Source organism: Chanos chanos, chromosome 4, assembly GCF_902362185.1.
Source record: "Chanos chanos chromosome 4, fChaCha1.1, whole genome shotgun sequence".
In the NCBI taxonomy this organism is placed as follows: domain Eukaryota; kingdom Metazoa; phylum Chordata; class Actinopteri; order Gonorynchiformes; family Chanidae; genus Chanos; species Chanos chanos.
The window spans coordinates 31,572,856-31,591,103 of NC_044498.1; the positions used below are offsets into that span (position 1 = coordinate 31,572,856).

General features: G+C 38.8%; 1 protein-coding gene across 1 annotated transcript in view; it reads right to left on the reverse strand.

Moving 5' to 3' along the window:
- Positions 1–13,154, reverse strand: part of pcsk2 (proprotein convertase subtilisin/kexin type 2) — a 28,586-nt gene extending 15,432 nt beyond the window's left edge. The window contains exons 1-5 of the mRNA XM_030771754.1: positions 12,972–13,154; positions 10,118–10,222; positions 5,507–5,620; positions 4,956–5,064; positions 4,702–4,739 (exon numbers count right to left, since the gene is read on the reverse strand). Of these exons, the coding sequence (XP_030627614.1) occupies positions 4,702–4,739; positions 4,956–5,064; positions 5,507–5,620; positions 10,118–10,222; positions 12,972–13,154 (549 nt within the window). The remainder of the gene's footprint in view (positions 1–4,701; positions 4,740–4,955; positions 5,065–5,506; positions 5,621–10,117; positions 10,223–12,971) is intronic.
- Between the last annotated feature and the right edge of the window lie 5,094 nt (positions 13,155–18,248).

Sequence of the window (18,248 nt, forward strand, 5' to 3'; positions counted from 1 at the left end):
TTAACGACTTGCTAACTGTTTGTTAATTAAAAATCAGCCTTCTTCTGGAGGTAATGTGTATTCTCAGCAGGATGCGTCAACACAGACACCGACACCCCAATTATTTGAAGAATTGAATTTCAGCGTGCCAATAAGCAGAAGAAGCAAAAGTTGAAAAAAAGTGGAAAAAATAAAGAAAGAAACAGATGCAGGAGCTGTAAACACCTGTCTGAGAATAATCAATTCACCAAATGTAATCAGAACAAAGATTCCAATACCCCCCCCCACACACACACACTTTTTTTTACAGGTCACATCAACCAAGGCAGTTCTGACTAACTTGTTTGTGTGCTGTTGGTTTTATTTTTATTTATTTATTTGCTTATTTTTGCCTCACTCTGTTCCAAGTGAAATGTTATGCCTGTCATATGAGCGTCGGCTCAAAACCTTTATTGGTTTTCAGAGAAACTGAAAGGGATTTGTGCTCGTTAACTTGCTGCTGAAAAGATCATTCATTGGAGCAGTCAATGCCAGAAGCTTGATGAGCATGCCGTTTGGCATTTACCAAGATGAGTCAGTGGGTGGTGGGGGGGGGGGGGCGGGGAACAAAAGGGAATGCCTCAGTCCCGTGTCACCTCGTCCTTTTTATCATGAAGTAATGACATGTTTTGAACAGGTAACTCAGGGGACGGAACAGCTTTGAGAGCTATTGACACTAGTCGTCTGAGCTCCTCAAAGCAGTCTGGGTCACAAGCTGATCACCGAGACCGAAGAGCAACTGAGGTGAACCTCTGTATGTCTTGATCTCTCTGTTTCTTTCTTCCATTCTCTCTCTCTCCCTCTCTTTGTCTCTCTCTGTCTACTGACCACTAACACCCAGTTTAGAAGTGTGGAGTTTAGAAGACTTGATAGATGTGACATTCTTTTTGAGGAATCAAACATTTTGTGAGCTCTGAAGCTAATGGAGAGTTTGCTTCAAAATCTAATCAACCAGTTGTGATGAAGCTTTTCAACCAAACTCACAAGCACCTGCATTAGATTTCTTTAGATCAAAATGTCAGTAGCCAGCAGAAAAATCTAACTACTCTTCTTTAGGTTCAAAGAAAAACATTCTTAAGCACCACCATAAGTTCCATAATCACCATTTTACGACTGTCCATTAAGTTACTGGAGTTAATCTGTACTGCTATCACACAATTAATGTGCTTTCTCTCAGCTGTTCTTAAAAAGAGAGCCAGGCTTCTTTTAAGCCAATCACACTCCATCTGTTGACAAAAATTATCAGCAGTTTTGAATTTCAAAACCTGAATTTAGCTCATCAGTTAAGTAAGACCATGGAATGAAATAACAGTCATTTCAATTCTGTTGGTGAAATTCAGTCCCTTGCATCCTCAGTGTTTATAGCTTTAGGAGCATGAAATTTGTTCAGCCTTACAGCTGCCATTAAGCCAGCCATAAAAGAACAGTTCCAAAAAGAAACGCAGTCCAAGTGGCTCAGATTACTCAAGCTGATCACAGCTGATGAAGAACTATGAGTGTCTGGCAACTCTTCCCTCACTTGGCTTTGGACAAAATACTGAATTACAATGAAACACATAGTAATGAAAGAGAATTAATATTGAATTAAAATGAAACACATAGCACTAAAATTTAAAAAAGAGAGCGAGAGAGAGAGTAAAAACAGTGAAACAGTGGCGGGACTATGATATGTTGGATATGTTTGCTTGGGAGAGAGTATATGACAACTGATCTCTCTGATGATAAATGCTCTCCTCCTCCAGATCTCCCTCTATCAGAAAGTGCTGTGTGAAAAACATGCTCACTCCCTCTAGCTCTCCCTCCATCAGAAAGAACAGAGTGAAAAGATGAATGCTCTCCTCCTATAGCTCTCCCTCCATCAGAAAGTGCAGGCTGGAAACATGCTCTCCTCCTATAGCTCTCCCTCCATCAGAAAGAACAGAGTGAAAAGATGAATGCTCTCCTCCTATAACTCTCCCTCCATCAGAAAGAACAGAGTGAAAAGATGAATGCTCTCCTCCTATAGCTCTCCCTCCATCAGAAAGTGCAGGCTGGAAACATGCTCTCCTCCTCTAACTCTCCCCTCATCAGAGAGTGAGGAGTGGAGAGTCTGTTAGTGCTGCATGGAAATAAATGACACATCAATTTGCTGTGCTTTAGTGCTTTACGCCTCCCTCCGTAATCCATCAGCACAGCTGTGGAAATGTGTTTCTCCCTGTCCCTCTTTTCACACAGCTCCTCTGAAATGCTCCGTTTTACCCTGCTCTGGCCATGGACCTGCTACCTCGCTACCATTGACAACCATTCCCAAAAAGATAATGGACACCTACGGATATGGTCTGTGTGAGGTATGATGGGAGCCCTTATTATGACTGATGGGTTATTACTAACACACTACAGCATGAGACATTATCAGTGTATCTGTTTGAAATGTGTATGTTTAAATTCATGTAAGATGCACAGACATGGCCAGGGCTATTTCATAAAAAAATCAAAGGGTATTGGTTGAGATCTGAAGACTGAAAGCACTCATCTATTGTACCTGAAGGTGTTTTGATTTGCACACCCGTTAAAAGAACATACATTTTCATAATATCTGATCTACCACTGTCTTCAATGCTTACGTACCCTTCCCCTTTTTGACAATCAATTATCACAATCCCTGATCACCAAAAAAATCATAGCTAAGATCACATGAATAAGAAGATGTTTACTCATGTATGCATTAAGACGTCTATGCAATGCTCGTCAGAAACATTGTGGTCAAAGACTTATAGAATGTAGAGAATATCTATGGCTCTGCCACTTACGCATAACTTACGCATGTCCAAATCTTTTGGCCAACTGAAAGTTAGATCCCACTTAAAATATAAAACATATCCATTGAGAGCACTGAACTGTGTGGCTTTTGCAGTGGTAAAAAAAAGAAAAACATTTAAGTAGCGGAACTGTGAAACCTGAGCTTTACAATATTTCTAAGACATTTTAGAAAAGAGACATTACGGCGAAATGACACTGTAACATTGTCATGGCAACTCTAATAAAGATGAACGAATTTTTTATTTGTTCTGAATTTTTGATTTGCACTTCAACAACAATAACAACAACAACAACTATATACCTATGCAGCCAAGTGTTTGTTCACGTTTCTGTTCTTCATTAGAGAGCCTTTTTTGGCAGGCCTCCATTTGGCTGCTGCCTGGCAGTGCAGTTATCAGCCTATGAATAAATTCTAGAACCATCTCAAAGCCTTCATATGATTATACAAATTCACTCTTTTCCTAGACACCAGCCAATATTTGGCAAATTATCCCAGCTCCATTTAAAACAAACAAACAAACAAAACCCCCCCCCCAAATATTTCATATGTTGTTGTCACATCACAGTATCAGAGGAGCAAGACAACATATTTATCTCATTGCTGTCTGTGCCCAAATTTCTGTAATCTTTTGCAAAACTGTGCACTGCATAATTTGGTGAACTTAGTGATGAATAAAGCAGCAGTATGCTAGGACAGAGGAGGAAGCCCGGGCCCAGTAAATGAGTGTTCCTGCCTCTCACAGCATGGCTGGAGACATCAGCTCAGTGGAGCGTGTACAAGCATCAGCCGCTACCGCAGATAAGGAGAAGTTATTTTTGGGTTTTTAAGACACATCTATGTTCAAAGGCACTGGGAGTCTGAGCCCACACGCTGACAATTACAGCTCCAATCATAGATCATGCTTTCAGAGCAACACAGATGTTATTTCCTTTTCCCCTCTCGAAAAAAGAGGTTTTTTTCCTCTTTCTTTGAGATCTGAACAGTTTGCCCATTCCCTCCCTAGTGTGCGTACATGCATATGTGTGTATGTGTGTGTGTGAGAGAGAGAGGTGGGGACACAGAGAGAGAGAGAGAGAGAGAGAGAGAGAGAGAGAGAGAGAGAGAAAGAGAGACTATTCCTAGTTTTTCATTGTATGCATTATGAATACAGGGGCATGGCTGTGAAATCTCTAAAGAGTGAAATACGTGACGGAAGAACAGCAGCCTGTTTTAATTGCCATGGTGCTCTACAGTCCCATCTCACAGGGGAACCTGCTCCCTTCATTAACATCTTATTTGACTGAGCACAACTACAATGTATCACCTATAATGAGAAAAAAAAAAAACCCTCTGTATTAATTCATGCTATGGTATGTTATAATACGTTTCTGTTAAGACACATCTGAATGACAAACAGTTACCTACTATGAAAGAGTAGTATCAGTTACCAATAGAACCAATAGCAAAATGGATTTACAATATATATATACACACACATATATACATACACACACACACACACACACACGCACACACATATATATATACATACAACCCAAAAATTAGTAAAAAGGAAAGAAAGAATTTGACAGATGGAGCTTTGATGTTAGCCAGCTGTATACATGAACCTCAGACAGCCTGCTTGCCAGAGAGCCTTCTCAGCTATGTCTTACAGAGGAAAAAAAACAAAAACAAAAAACACAACACACAACATCATGGCAGCTGAGAGAATGAATCTGGCATATGACAGACAGCATACAGACATTGTCCAGGGCATCACAACTACTTTTTACTTCATAAAATAAAATAAAATAAAATAAAATAAAATAAAATAAAATAAAATAAAATAAAGTAAAATAAAATGTAAGGATATGCTAAAAGAAGTAAGCAGAGCCGTTACTTACGTAATTTGCAGCCAAATCTGGATGCAAGTAGTCAATACCTAAAAAGATATTAAAGTATAACCTCAGCATGTTTAAGAGACCAATCTCTTTATTAATAATAATAATAATAATAATAATAATAATAATAATAATAATCATAATAATCATAATAAATCACATCATAGATAGGATATAAACTATTCGGCAAAGTGCTGGCCATACTCAGCTGTTACAGAAAACAAAAGAGAATCTCTGAGACACAGATCCATACTCACCATCATCCATGATGGCAATGGTTACTCCTTTCCCAGTGTACCCCAACTTCCAAGCTTCAGCCACGTTCAGGTCCAGGCCAGGGGTGCCATCAGCCTGGCCCGTGTTTATCTGTTTGGTCGGACAATATGGACAAGTCACGTGAGTGGCGGTTCCCAGGCGTGCACACATTAGAAAATTAGTCAACCCGTGGGAGGCTTTACAGGGCGGAGGGGGTTGGATAATAAATGTCACTGATATCGCACTTTGGCGAAACCCTGCTGTGGAGCGTTTAAACTGACAAGCTAAATAAGAGGATGTGTCCCTGAAAATAATACAAAAAAAAAAAGAAAGAAAAAAAAAGGACAAGAATGTCAGTCTGGATTAGCCCCTGGGGAAACTGAATGAACTTCATGATAATGGCTGTTTGAGGTCTAAGGTTGACATTGGCTGCTAATGAAGAAAATAAAACAAATAAAGAAGTATCAGCTGATCTGATTCCTTCAAATAAGTCTGCCGCATGGAAGGTCAGACAACACACAGCCATCAGAGACTGTAATTACTCTCTACTCACCAGATACCACTGCTTGGTGAATAGAGGGTCATTCATGTTAATGTCAAAGTCAGAGAGATCCCTGTAGCCCCTCTTCTGACGACCAAAGCCTTCCTGCTGAAACACATTTTTCACCTACAAAAAAACAACCAAACAAACAAAAAAACAGAAAACGAAAACACATTTTTAAACATTTGAGATACAGCATCCTCCGTTATGTCCTCTCAATGGACTTTGATATGATGAGTTTCATTTTGAAACCTTCCATTCTCAGAGAGAATTTTTTCCATACTAATACTGGTATGATGTTGTTAATAATCTTGGTATTTTTACTTCACTGGTGTATCCAGTACCTTAAACATAAAAGCAGGTGTGTGGCAGACAGTGTATAGTGTAATAAGCCCATTTAACAGCAGACTTTTTAAAATAAAGAATGTTGAAATTACTCATTTTAATTTGAATATTCTCTCGCTCTCTTTTATCCCAAAGATGAAATTGTGCCGATCAAAGGTGTGGACTGTTGTTTTGAATACTCTTTTGATCATTTCATCCAGTAATTGTCTGTTCAGGATTACAGGAGGGAAAGACATAAGTGGATGCTTAAATTTAATATCTGTTGACAAGTAAAAGCATAACTGAAGGATCTGCTCCACAAATGGACACAAGTGTAATCTTTACATTGAGGTAGAATACATTTGAATTCTGAGTGAAATGAAAAACAGTTCAGAGAGCGGCAGTAGTGTGGCGTTTTTGTTGTGTTTGCTGCTGCAGATGCTAATACTAATTAATGAACCAATTTACTTTCTCTCATTTGTATTCTATCCTGAGCCTTCCAGTATTCATTTATATATTTATTTGGATATTTGTACTTATTTGCCCTGAATTTTAGAGCATTTTGTACATTAATTGTACAATTTTTTTCACAGTACCTAATTATATTTTCTTTCCTAATACTTGACTATTTGACCTGGAGAACTAAGCCAAGGATTTTAATACATTTTACATGGCTTCCCCAGGTAAGCCACTGAATTTCCTGACTATTTTTGCAGTCCATAAACTGTGTTCCTAGTCATCAGACACAAGAAAAAAGACTACACCTAATTTCCTTTCATCATCATCATCATCATCATCATCGTCGACATCATAGTCATCGTCGTCGTCATCATCATCATCATCATCATCATCATAGTCATCATTATCCCTGCTACTCAAAGAAAAAATTGCTTTTTGTGTGTTCTCAGCTCCATCTATTTGTCTTTAAATGACACAATAAAACACAGCAAAGAACACAGAAACCTAAGGTACAGTTTCGATTCGCAATCAGCTCCATTGTGCATAGCAAGAAAACACTTTGAATCACATCTGCTTCATGCTCACGTCCAATCAGAACACAGGAGCTGCGTGAGGAATAGAATAGAGTGGCAGGAGCTCCATGGTGATTAATTGAACTCCCTGAGAAAACTCCATGCTGACCCCAGACTGAGGGGCGAGACGGATGAGTGCAGTGACCTCGTCGCACCGCCATTATTTATCAAATACATACAGAACTCTTCTCCATAGTCACACAATCAGATGCATTCATATCTGTGACTGCCGCACTTAGAGAGTCCTGCCTGTCGTTTCCTGTGCTGTTCAAAGCCACCTGAGGATAAACCTCCTACAGAGGTCCACGGCCTCTGAGGAACATGAAAAGTAGGAAGCACAACAAGCCTTAATTGTGGTATGTTCTCACAAAAGCATCAGTCAAATGGTTGGAAAAGTGATCTAAATAAGACCCATTTTGAGTTTCTGAATGCCATAAATGTACATATCCCAAATTGTCTTTAAAAAAAAAAACAGTTCACTTCACTTCATGACAAATGTGCCTTTCTACTTTTATTGCCCATGGACTTTCCATCCTCTCTTCTGAGCAGTGTAAAACTATATTCCCTGTGTAATCAAGATTCACTCTCACTCTGGTGAAACCTGAAACAAGAAATCCACAAACTGTGCCTGATTATTAAAAAAAAAAAGAAAGAAAGAGGAAAAAGAAAATCACGTCCTTCATGGCACTAAATTCTCAAGGACAGAACAATTTAGCTGGCAGGTTTTGAATAGCATACCATCCAGAATCAACCAATCTGTTTTATTATGATTCAGAACTGTGTGACAACATGAAAAAACAGTTCATAGGTATGAGCCATGCTCCCAGGATATGAATTAGGTCCATGGGTTTACAGATTACAGCACTTATTTCATAAAGACCATGATTTCACATAATTTGCCAATCATAGAGCACCACTTGAATGACATATTACAGTGATTAGCCCTCAGCAAATGGAAATATACTGTCTGGACTGTTTTTCCTATTTGGACCGAATGGTATGACTTGAATGTACAAGTGAAATATTTCTCTCCCAGCACTTGTTTAATATCACAGGAAAAGTATGGACAGAGCTTTTCATAATCAAAATTAAAAGAATTTCCATAAACTATCAGCTTCATAACCATAAAGCCTGACAGAAGGTGAAAACGTCAGAAAGATATTAGGAAGCCAATGATGAGTACCGTCTTTAAGACACCATCCTTCAGTGTTCCCAGCTCAACCCCCCAAACCCCCTCCCCCCCATGTCTCAGATCATCTGTCACGTGATGTGCGCCCTGGTGTTCTCAGTGGGACTGAGGACTGTACAGAGAGCGGAGTGTCATATCTCTTATCATCTGAGACACTCATGACTCAGACCCTCGCATCTGCTCAAAATGGCACCCCACGCTTCAAAAGACATGTTCGCAACAGATCTCCATTAAAGGGCTTTCTGTGCCTCACTCAATGTCTACCAACGCCCGTATGGATCGCTTCCTCGAGAAGTACATAGAAATTACACAATAACCTCATTCGCACACCCTCTGATGGAACCCAATGTGTATTATACATGCACATTCACACATTTTCGTTACAGAGTATAAGGATACACTGTAATGTCTTTGTGTTTATATTTAAAAGGTCATAAACAAACTCCGTATTTGACGCTGGGTTATGCAACAGCTTAAAGGGACAGAGAGGAAGAGTCACGTCAAAATGAAGAGCAGAGCAAACATTCTGCACGGCCTAGAGTAAACAGGGCTGTGTGAACCTGGCCAGGTAGGGAACGAAAACAGGAAGCTGATCAATACGCCTGGCTCTGAGACAGCACTTGACTTGAATATCATTTCAGAGCTAGAGAGAGCGTGCACAGCTCCCTGTACCGTTTACATCGATTCTGGAAATCTCACCAAAGCAAACTGAATGCCACCTATTTGAAAGCTCTATGATGGCTCCTACTGATGCTCAGAAATCAGTAAAACCATGGGAAACAAAACAAGCGGTTTATAGAATAAAATAAAAAAAACATAAAGTAGTCAATAGCACTAAAATACCGTGTAGACATATTGAAGTAACCATTATCAGAATAGCCACAGTACATATGCAATCTATTAAAAAAGAATGGAAACAAATCAATCCAAGTGAAAACTACAAAGGAAAAAAAACTATCAATAAGACAAATGTATGTTGTTGATATCGATAAATACTGAGGGATATTATGACAGGATTTTGTGATATAAACAGAGATAAAGGCATCTTCTTGGACAGTTTTATACTTATTCAGATTAAATTATTTCAGGGTGTGTGATGGCTGTAAAAAAAAACCCTAACAGTAAAAGATGTGAATAAAGCAAACACTTTATGTAAAATGACTGACACTCTTTTTGTGTTAAGACCCCCCTCTACATTGTACTGTTTTATAGCCATTACCCCGATTAGCATTGCAAAGTGGATTATTCTTATTGTCATTGACACCTCCCTGAAACAAAACTAAAGAACACATCCTGCTTATCCTCTCCGCCTGCTCCCCCTCTCACGCCCCCCAGAGGATTTGACATACCTAATAATCACTACACAATGCTCTAAAACCTATTATCAAAAAATATTAAAGTAAAAACTTTACATTTTCCTGTCTGCATTATATGTAGGCAAGCTACCTGCCTTCAGCCAAACCACTGAATATCTCCAGCATGGCTGAAAAAACAAAACAAACAAACAAAAAAAGAGAACAAATGTACAAATTTCCCTGACAAATTATTTGAAAGTAATAACACAACACTGGTTCATTAATTAGGTAAGGTAAATTTAAATCACCTCCTAAGCTGTTTTTTAATTGCTTTGTAAATGCATGCCTCTTCCTTCCGTTCATGAACTTCAAGCAGACTGGCTTGGCCAGTCAAATATTTTTCTTTCTCAGGGGTACAGCAGTGCGTCCCCAGAGTAAGTCATCACAAAAAAAAAAAAAAGAAAAAGAAAATAGGTTTCCAACAAACATTCATACTAACAGATGGTGAAAATGATCTGGAAATACCACTCTAGGTATCTAAGAACTCTGATACAAATTTATCTGAAAATACCACTCCAGGTAACTAAGAACTCTGACACGTTTTAAGCACTATCTAGCAAACTAGCTCAGCAACCTGTAGGAACTACACTCTGGTTCTGAACTCTGGTTTATGCTCTCACTGGAAACAAATAAAGGATCATTCCTGACATTAAGCATTGTTTTTCAGTGACTGGAATCAGACTGGTTTCTATGGGAACCACACATTGTGAAATTGTAGTATTACCCGACGATCCTCCTCCAGACGCTGGCGATGCTTCAAGCTGCGTTTTCTTCTGTTTTTAGGGCTGTCCCGAGGGTAGAAATGAAAAAGCCCCTCTCCAAAGGAAAGCTACAAGCAAAGGCAGATAGAAAGTTCAGCAAATCAGAATAATCCAGAGAAAATGTAGAACAAACAAACAAACAAATCATGTCAAACTGACAAAATAAGTATTCCATGCAGGATCATTTTAGAACATATCTAATTTTTTCCGTATGTTTCCATGAGGGAGCGGAATGTTGGGTCACTGGTTTTAATACAACATTCACTCATCCTTATGAGTCAGTAGACAGAGGGAGAGACTAAATGTCTAATTACTATGGTTCATTTCCCTTAAAACATACACCAGTGGTTGTAACAGAGATTGGTCATGACAATGAGCCCTGAGTGGGAGGGGGAAAAAAAAACAAATGTGTGGCATAAGAGACATGAATTGAGTTGAATACTCTCTACTACAGAAGCCCGAATAATGGGAAGTCCTTTACATTGTTGTGTGTAAGTGAACCGGTGAAGCCAATTAACTGAATATTGGAGAGTTCGTATACTGTTTAATGAGGTGTGTTCTTTTAATGCAACCAAAGAAGATTACATAACTTTTATGACATACAGTATGTCTCTAGAGGAATAGCAAATTGATGTGTGTTGGCACGAGTGTGTATGTGTACGGGTATATATATGTGTGTGTGGGCACGAGTGTGTGTGTATGTGTATATGTATATGTCTGTGTGGGCACAAGTGTGTATGTATATGTGTAAGTGTATATGTATGTGTGTGTGAGTGTGTATATATGTATGTGTATATATATATATATATATATATATATATATATATATATATATATATATATATATGTGTGTGTGTGTGTGTGTGTGTGTGTGTGTGTGTGTGTGGGCATAAGTGTAGGTATACATATATGAATTAAATCTGCTGTAGGAGAAAGGAGTAAAATCCTCTGGAAACAGAGAGAATAACTACAGTCCACGAGGTGGCAGGTACAAAGTCAGAGTGCTCTATAGTGACCATCTCCTGTGCATGCATGCAAAATAAATAAATGAATAAATGAAAAACAAAGCAGATTATGCATTCTGACCAGACAGCTCTTATCATACTGCATAATTAGGTGAAATTTGAAATGCTGGGCCACACACATGCAGTCTTGCTCATCCCTGTTACACATCAGTGATTGAAGCAACAGCCAGTTACACACATAGAGTCAGATTTTGACATTTGATGATGCAGATACATCGGAGTAATGGTTTGTTCTGTTTGTGGATAAACGGCTGTTTATGTAGGCCAGAAAACAGTGTGTGCTGAAGTATGAGACGTATTCATTACCAGCAGACACGCTGTGAGATACTGGGAACATATTAAGGTCTTAAACAGCTTGTCTTTGTCTATACACAGGCAAACAACACAAAATAACCAGCTGTTCTCTTCAAAGATAATTTCATATATCTTGCCTCCTCTGGAAAACAAACAAAAAAAGAAAAAACTGATCAAAGATATTTTATTGATAATGTGACTGAATCTGTGAGTCCACACTGTATTCAATCGAGAAGTTCACTTTTTAAAAGACAGTGGAGGATTAATCTCCGTCTCTATAAAAATCTAAGAAGATTTACATCAAGGATGATATTCTTGACAACAATTTGAAAACCATGTTGAATTCAAGGGCACTCTCTCATTAAAAAAGACTTTTATTAGGAGTAATTTTAGTCAAGCTGGCTGATGTCCCATTTTCAGTGCATTCATTTTAGGAGACATCAGTTCACTTGACAAGACTCAGAGGGCAGGCAAGAAATGACTGTAAGAAAAATATCAAGGGCAGTAATCATATTCACACTTCAAAGGGATCCTCTCAGAATACTATGATCCAAAAATTTATTCTCTGTCCTTTCAGCAAGTGGTTTCATCTCAGCATATGAGTCTTGAAGACAAAACTTGTTTAGAAGGCACTGCTTCTATACAAATCTATTTACATTCCCATATGGAACAAAAACAACGATACTAACCACTAGCCAATCTGCCAAGCGTATGAGCCTCAGAATAGAAAGACAGATGCACAAAAAGACACGATAGATAGATAGATAGATAGATAGATAGATAGATAGATAGATAGATAGATAGATAGATAGATAGATAGATTCAGATAATTGATAGATGGACATATACATCCACATATCGATAGAAAAATAGACAGAACACTGTAAAGTTCTTCAAATTTTCTAAGATCGTTTGAAACTGGCAAAGTCCTCCGAGGGTCAGGGGTAGAGCCTTGTGGAGATTTGTTTGATGAAGTGTGCTATTGTCTGGTCTGTAATTTAATTAATTCAGTTTTGAATGATTTTGCTGACAGACAAGAAATTCCTGAGCTGGAAACGTTTAGGTCTCATTGAAGCCGTTGATATCGGAAATAATCGTGACAATAACGACATACATTACAAAGTGATCTAAGGTCGCAGTAAGCAATTAATAAACACTTGCTTCTTCCGTTTACACAACTGTGTTTTTTATGAGGGCCTATGTTATCTTATTAGGCTAGCGCGACATTATTCTTTTACCTCCATATTTAAACTCATGAAGGTTTTTATTAATTTTCAAACCATACATAGCTTCACGAAAATAATGAAAAATATTCTTAAATGTTCACACGAGCTCAGCACAAGAGAACCAATGGCTTTAGTATTAAAACTACTCGAACTGCGCTTTTCAGTAATGTTACATATCTTCTTCTTCTTCTTCTATCAGAAATTTCCAGACCCTCGATTAATTATGCCAAACCAGTGCATTTTGCTGGACTTTTTGTCGGATTATTGCTTACCTTCCTGGCACTCTCAAACCCGTGCTCCTTTGCAAGTTGTTGGGCTTTTTCATTTGTACCTTCGTGCAACTGAACCAAGAAATGATTGGTCAAGATTCCCTCCTCTTCGATGCCAGTAATAAGAACCAACGCATTAAGTAGTATCAAAACGATTGTCGTCCCATATTTTAACAATCCAAGCATCGTGTCTCTGTTGTGTCGATGCGCTGTTGAGTGAATTCTGCGAAACGGGATACTCCAAATATGAGGTGACTTGATCAAGGTTTTTGTGGATTCATCTCATTGTCAAGGAATGGGGCTAAGTGAAGACCGACAGACTGTCCGTTGGACAAGCGTTGCAGGCGGTTCAGGGTTGATGTACGGGACCAAATCTGCATTTTTAGCTACCCTTTCATCTATAATTCATTGGGATAAACGTGTGGGTCCTGTCCATGTGACGTTCCACAGAGTGATGCCCAATAAGCTCTGGCGGGTGTGGCCGCTCACGGCCGCCCCCTCCTCTTTTCGATTGTCGGGTGCATTAAGCCATCGTCCTGGATGCCGTGGAGAGGTACTTTCAGCACCCTGGAGAATTCCTTCATCTAACTCAACCAACTAGTTATCAGCCGCTCTAAAAATCAATCTCCTTTTGCGATAAGGGGACCTGTATCACTAATAGAGATTTTCTCGGTCATTATTTTTAGCGCCCTCCGCCCCTTTCCCCCTTGCTCACGCACGCACGAGCGCGCACACGCACATAGTGTGTGTGTGAGAGAGAGAGAGAGAGAGAGAGAGAGTTGTGTAACACCTTTTGTGCTACGTTTTATAGAGGCAGTGTCATGCAGACTTTAATGACACTTAGAACATGGTAAGTTTTCAAATACTCCACTTAACTAAGCTGCTCAGAGGAAGGAACAGTGCAGGAGGCTTTAACTGATACCGTGTTAAAACAGTCCTCCTTTGGCTGAACAGGGGATAAAGAACAACGATTAAATTCATATTCATGCTCAGTTCAACTAAATTTCAAGCAAACTTCTGCAATATAACATTAAAAAAAGCATTAACATTGTTACTCAAATTGAACCAATCAGTAGTAAGATGTGGCTACACAAACTGACAACGTGGATTGTTGCCTGATTTTCAGCTGTGCATTCAACTCGCTGAGGTGAACAGGTTTCAGCTCCATTCGTACCTTGATACCAGCCTCCAAAAATGAAGTGATAAAAGTTTTGCCATACATCAGAATGGGTAAATGATAAGGTGTTTCTGTATGTATGTGGTGAGAAAGACATTCAGTAACATTGTTTTAGCTTTAAGCACTAATGATGAACAGGGAGATGTTGTTTACGGAGCTCTACCCTCTTGTCTTCAGGAAACATTGCATTTGCCTTTTCAGGAGTCTAGCTTGGGGGTCTGAATTGAGAAAGATCTTATTCTGTTCTATTTCTGCTTTGTAAGAGGCAGGTGAGTCTAGCATGTGATGAAGCAGCGTTCTTTAAAATCTCTTTATAGAGTTTCTCCATTGAATTTCTATTGAATGTGACCTTAGTGCATAAGGGCCTGAATAGACTCTTGGATCTACCTGTAACATATACACTGATGCTGGTTTTCAGACTCGAGTCAGACCATTTGTTCTCTATGTGGCTAGACATTCTGTGACCTTGTGTCAGAACTGACAGCAGTATAAAGATTCCGGCAATCTAATAGGTTAGAATTGATTTGGTTGTCACCTTGACAACCATTACAAAGGTCTGATTTTTCTAAACATTACAGTAACATATCATGTCTTGGCCTTCTTCATTGTGTATTTAAAGATGAAGGGGGGAAGAAAAATCAATTTGCTTGCGAACAGACTATTAAGCATCAGACGTGTCTGGGAAACTTTTAAATGAAAGAAGAGAATTGTGTTCATGCTCTGAAGCCCTACAAGATGATTATATCTGAATTACATATTTGAGACAGCATATCTAATAAGGATTAACTGATGGATGTGCCATAATTTGTTGTTCATTGATCTAGTGTCCCATAATTTCTCTCCTCATCCTTGATGAGTTAAAGAAATCTTTGCTCTGTGTGCACCAAATAACATTGTAGCAGATTTTTTGGTAGAGAGAGAGAGATTTTGCATCAGTATAATGTTGATTTTGATTTATTATTGCCTCCTCTGACATGTCGAATATTTGATGGAGAAGGATGCCAAAAATAATATTGAGTTGAATGATAGGGCATGTGCTAAGATTCTGTAAAGATGAGTAGTCAGTTTGTTAGCAGACAGCCATCATGGTCCATGCCTGCAAACTGCACAGAAACATTTGGCCAATCTGAGTTAGGTTTCTTTTCTATGTCTGCTTTTGCTTTAGCCACAGATAGGCAGTGAGTTACAAAACACACAGAAGTCTAATGTGGCTTTCCATAGAAATGCTTTAATATCCTTAAATTATTATTATTATATACTCTATAATGCCAATCAAGATAACTGATAGCTGGAATTTTTTTTAACTATATGTCATGGCTTCAAGGAGAACAAATGCTTTTCGTAAACTTTAACTTATTCCCCAGGGACAGTTTTCAAATGTCTATGATCATTTGATTATATCATATTGTATCATTCTTAGGGTATGTATCAAATAAAAGGGATGAATGTATGTATGAATGTAATCACAATGAAGTGGTCATGTAAATTGCATGTAAGTGTGTCAATTTGTTTTGCGGCACATTGGTGAGAAATTGGAAATGTCGGAGTCTTCATATGCGGTCAGCACTTCGCGATATTCCTGCTGACGAGAGTAACGTAGCTGCCGGACTTCCACCTGGCTGGTCCAGAGAACTGATATGTAATCTCAGCACAGCACAAAGAGTAGCCACAGCACTGCAATATTCACTGCTGTCATGCGGAAAAGTCATGCTAAGACTGACCTTTCAGACTATCTGATCTTGTTCCTCATACCATGCTGTTTTCCTTTTTTTCTTATGAAGATAAGAAGATAGCAATCTTTATACTTCTATGGTCTCTCATGGTTTGGTATCTGTGAGGCAGTTACTTTGCATAATGTTTTATGATACTTTTTCCTGGACTGGTTCCCTCAACTTGACCACATATCTGAGCTCATATAAAACGTATAGCAGTGTTGCAACTGGATCAGACATTAGAAAATGTGGAATGCAAAAATATACTCTCTGTTGCCTGGGAAACAAGTACAGCTGGGGGGGGGGGGGGGGGGGGGGGGGTTGTTAGTGCAATACATACGGTTTGGTGAAGCGGGTATAATTTCATCTTCAGCTGTGCAGAGACAGAAACAGAAACAAACCAACAGGGGCATGACTCTAACTCCTAAAGCTTAGGTTCAATCCGTGTCTTGGTGTGAGAGGAGGAAAAGTCTGGATCCCAACGCAAAGGCCGCTGGGTAATTACTGACATTACATCTGCATTGATTATGTGTGTTATAGGAACTACAGTATTATGAGCATGCTCTCTCTCTCTTGCTCTCTCTCTCTCTCTCTCTTTTACTCTCTCTTCTCTCTCTCCTTGTTGTTTGCAGTGTAGAGTTTAATATTGTCTTTAGTGTATGTTATGTGGAGTGACAAAAGAGCAAAAATAGGTCCTCAGGGTGCTAATCATGACTGAAGAATAGTTAGAATAGCATCTGTTCTTGGGCCTCGTTTCAAAAATCTATAAACTTAACTGATGTGACACAACAAAGCTATCACAATCCCTCCCTCTGACATTATTTTAAAAAACTGTTATATCATATTAATGTGTACCATTTTAAAAAGTCATAATTCAGGTCAGTCAATGAGCGGGAGGCGGGGGGGGGGGGGGTGGTAGTTTGTGAGGCTGTTTATACTTGGCTTGCACGAGTGCAGTGAGATCGGTGATTTGTCATACAAGACAGTGAAGCCTGAGATTGATTAAATTGAATCCATCACTCTTCCTTTCTGCTTACCGGAAACTAAATTGTCTTGCCACTGTGTCAATGCTATTTATATATCTGCTGCTGGGTCAGTAATCAGATGACAGGTGATCCCTCTGCTAACCCCATGATTTGCAATGTGTTTTCCATGCCCACTGAAGTGTGATTCAGTTCCGTTCAGACCCTTTTTTTGCTGATCATTTTACTGAGCAAACAGTTTATTTTAAAGGTTTTGTCCTCTCTCATCTGAATAGTGTAAATATTCAGATATTTGAAAGGTTTATTCACATTTTATAAGATAGAGTGGGGAAAAATATGCCTTTTTTTTAGGATTTTATAGGATTTAGAATACTGGGGAAAACGTCTGTATGTGTGTGCATATGTATGTGTACCAGAATCGTGAAAAGGGCACTGCTGAGATGTTGTATATTGCGTCATTGGACTTCCATGTCATAGTGGTAAATATACATGGCAAATGCATAAGCTCTCTGCAATAATTCACAACAGTCATAAAAAAGGTGACATATGTGCAAATGAAAAAGGACGAAATTCCGTTATATGTGCACTTTTCATCATATCAAGTTTAACACATAATTCACTGAGGCATAAGAAGATCTTCATATGCTCCATGTCTCACAGTGAAGATATGTTCCCTTATTGTCCTTGCTACATCACAAGGCAATGAAATGTAAACTTGTCACATTTGAGCCAAGGCTTAACATCAGTAATACCATGGAACAGCATCTTCAACTGCCTCACAAATAGCATACATTATTAATTGTCTCTGGCCTAAAAAAAAAACAAAACAAAAAAAAACAGCAACACACATGCAGTGCTGTTCTCACCCAACATCTCATCCTCAGAGTCAGAGACAGAGCGTGAGAGAAAGAGGGAGAGAGTGAGAGAGTGAGAGAGAGAAAGAGAGAGAGAGAAAGAGAGGAAGAGAGAGCGAGAGAGATGAATAATCTAGTAGTTATGATTCTTCACATGTTCCTCATGTGAATTTGGGATAATTGGAAAAGGGAAAACAATGCTAGGAAAGGGGAGCATGATGTTAACAGAGAATGATGCATAATTAGGCTAATTCCTTCATCTCACTGTAAGACTTCACTAGAAGTGAGCTCTCTGTGTATCTTAATGAGGGGAGTGAGCACTCACTCTATCTTAATGAATGAAATACTAGTGTAAATCTGGAGACACAAGTCAAGGCTGAGTGTGATTCGGGCAGCTGAGTATAGAAGAGACAAACAAAAGGAGAGAGAGAGAGAGAGAGAAAAAAAAAAAAAAAGAAGAAAGAATGGCACACTAAATCAAAATCAATTGCTTTGATAAATCTGATTTTCAGACTGGCTGTAATTATAATGTAAATAATAAATCACACTGTAAA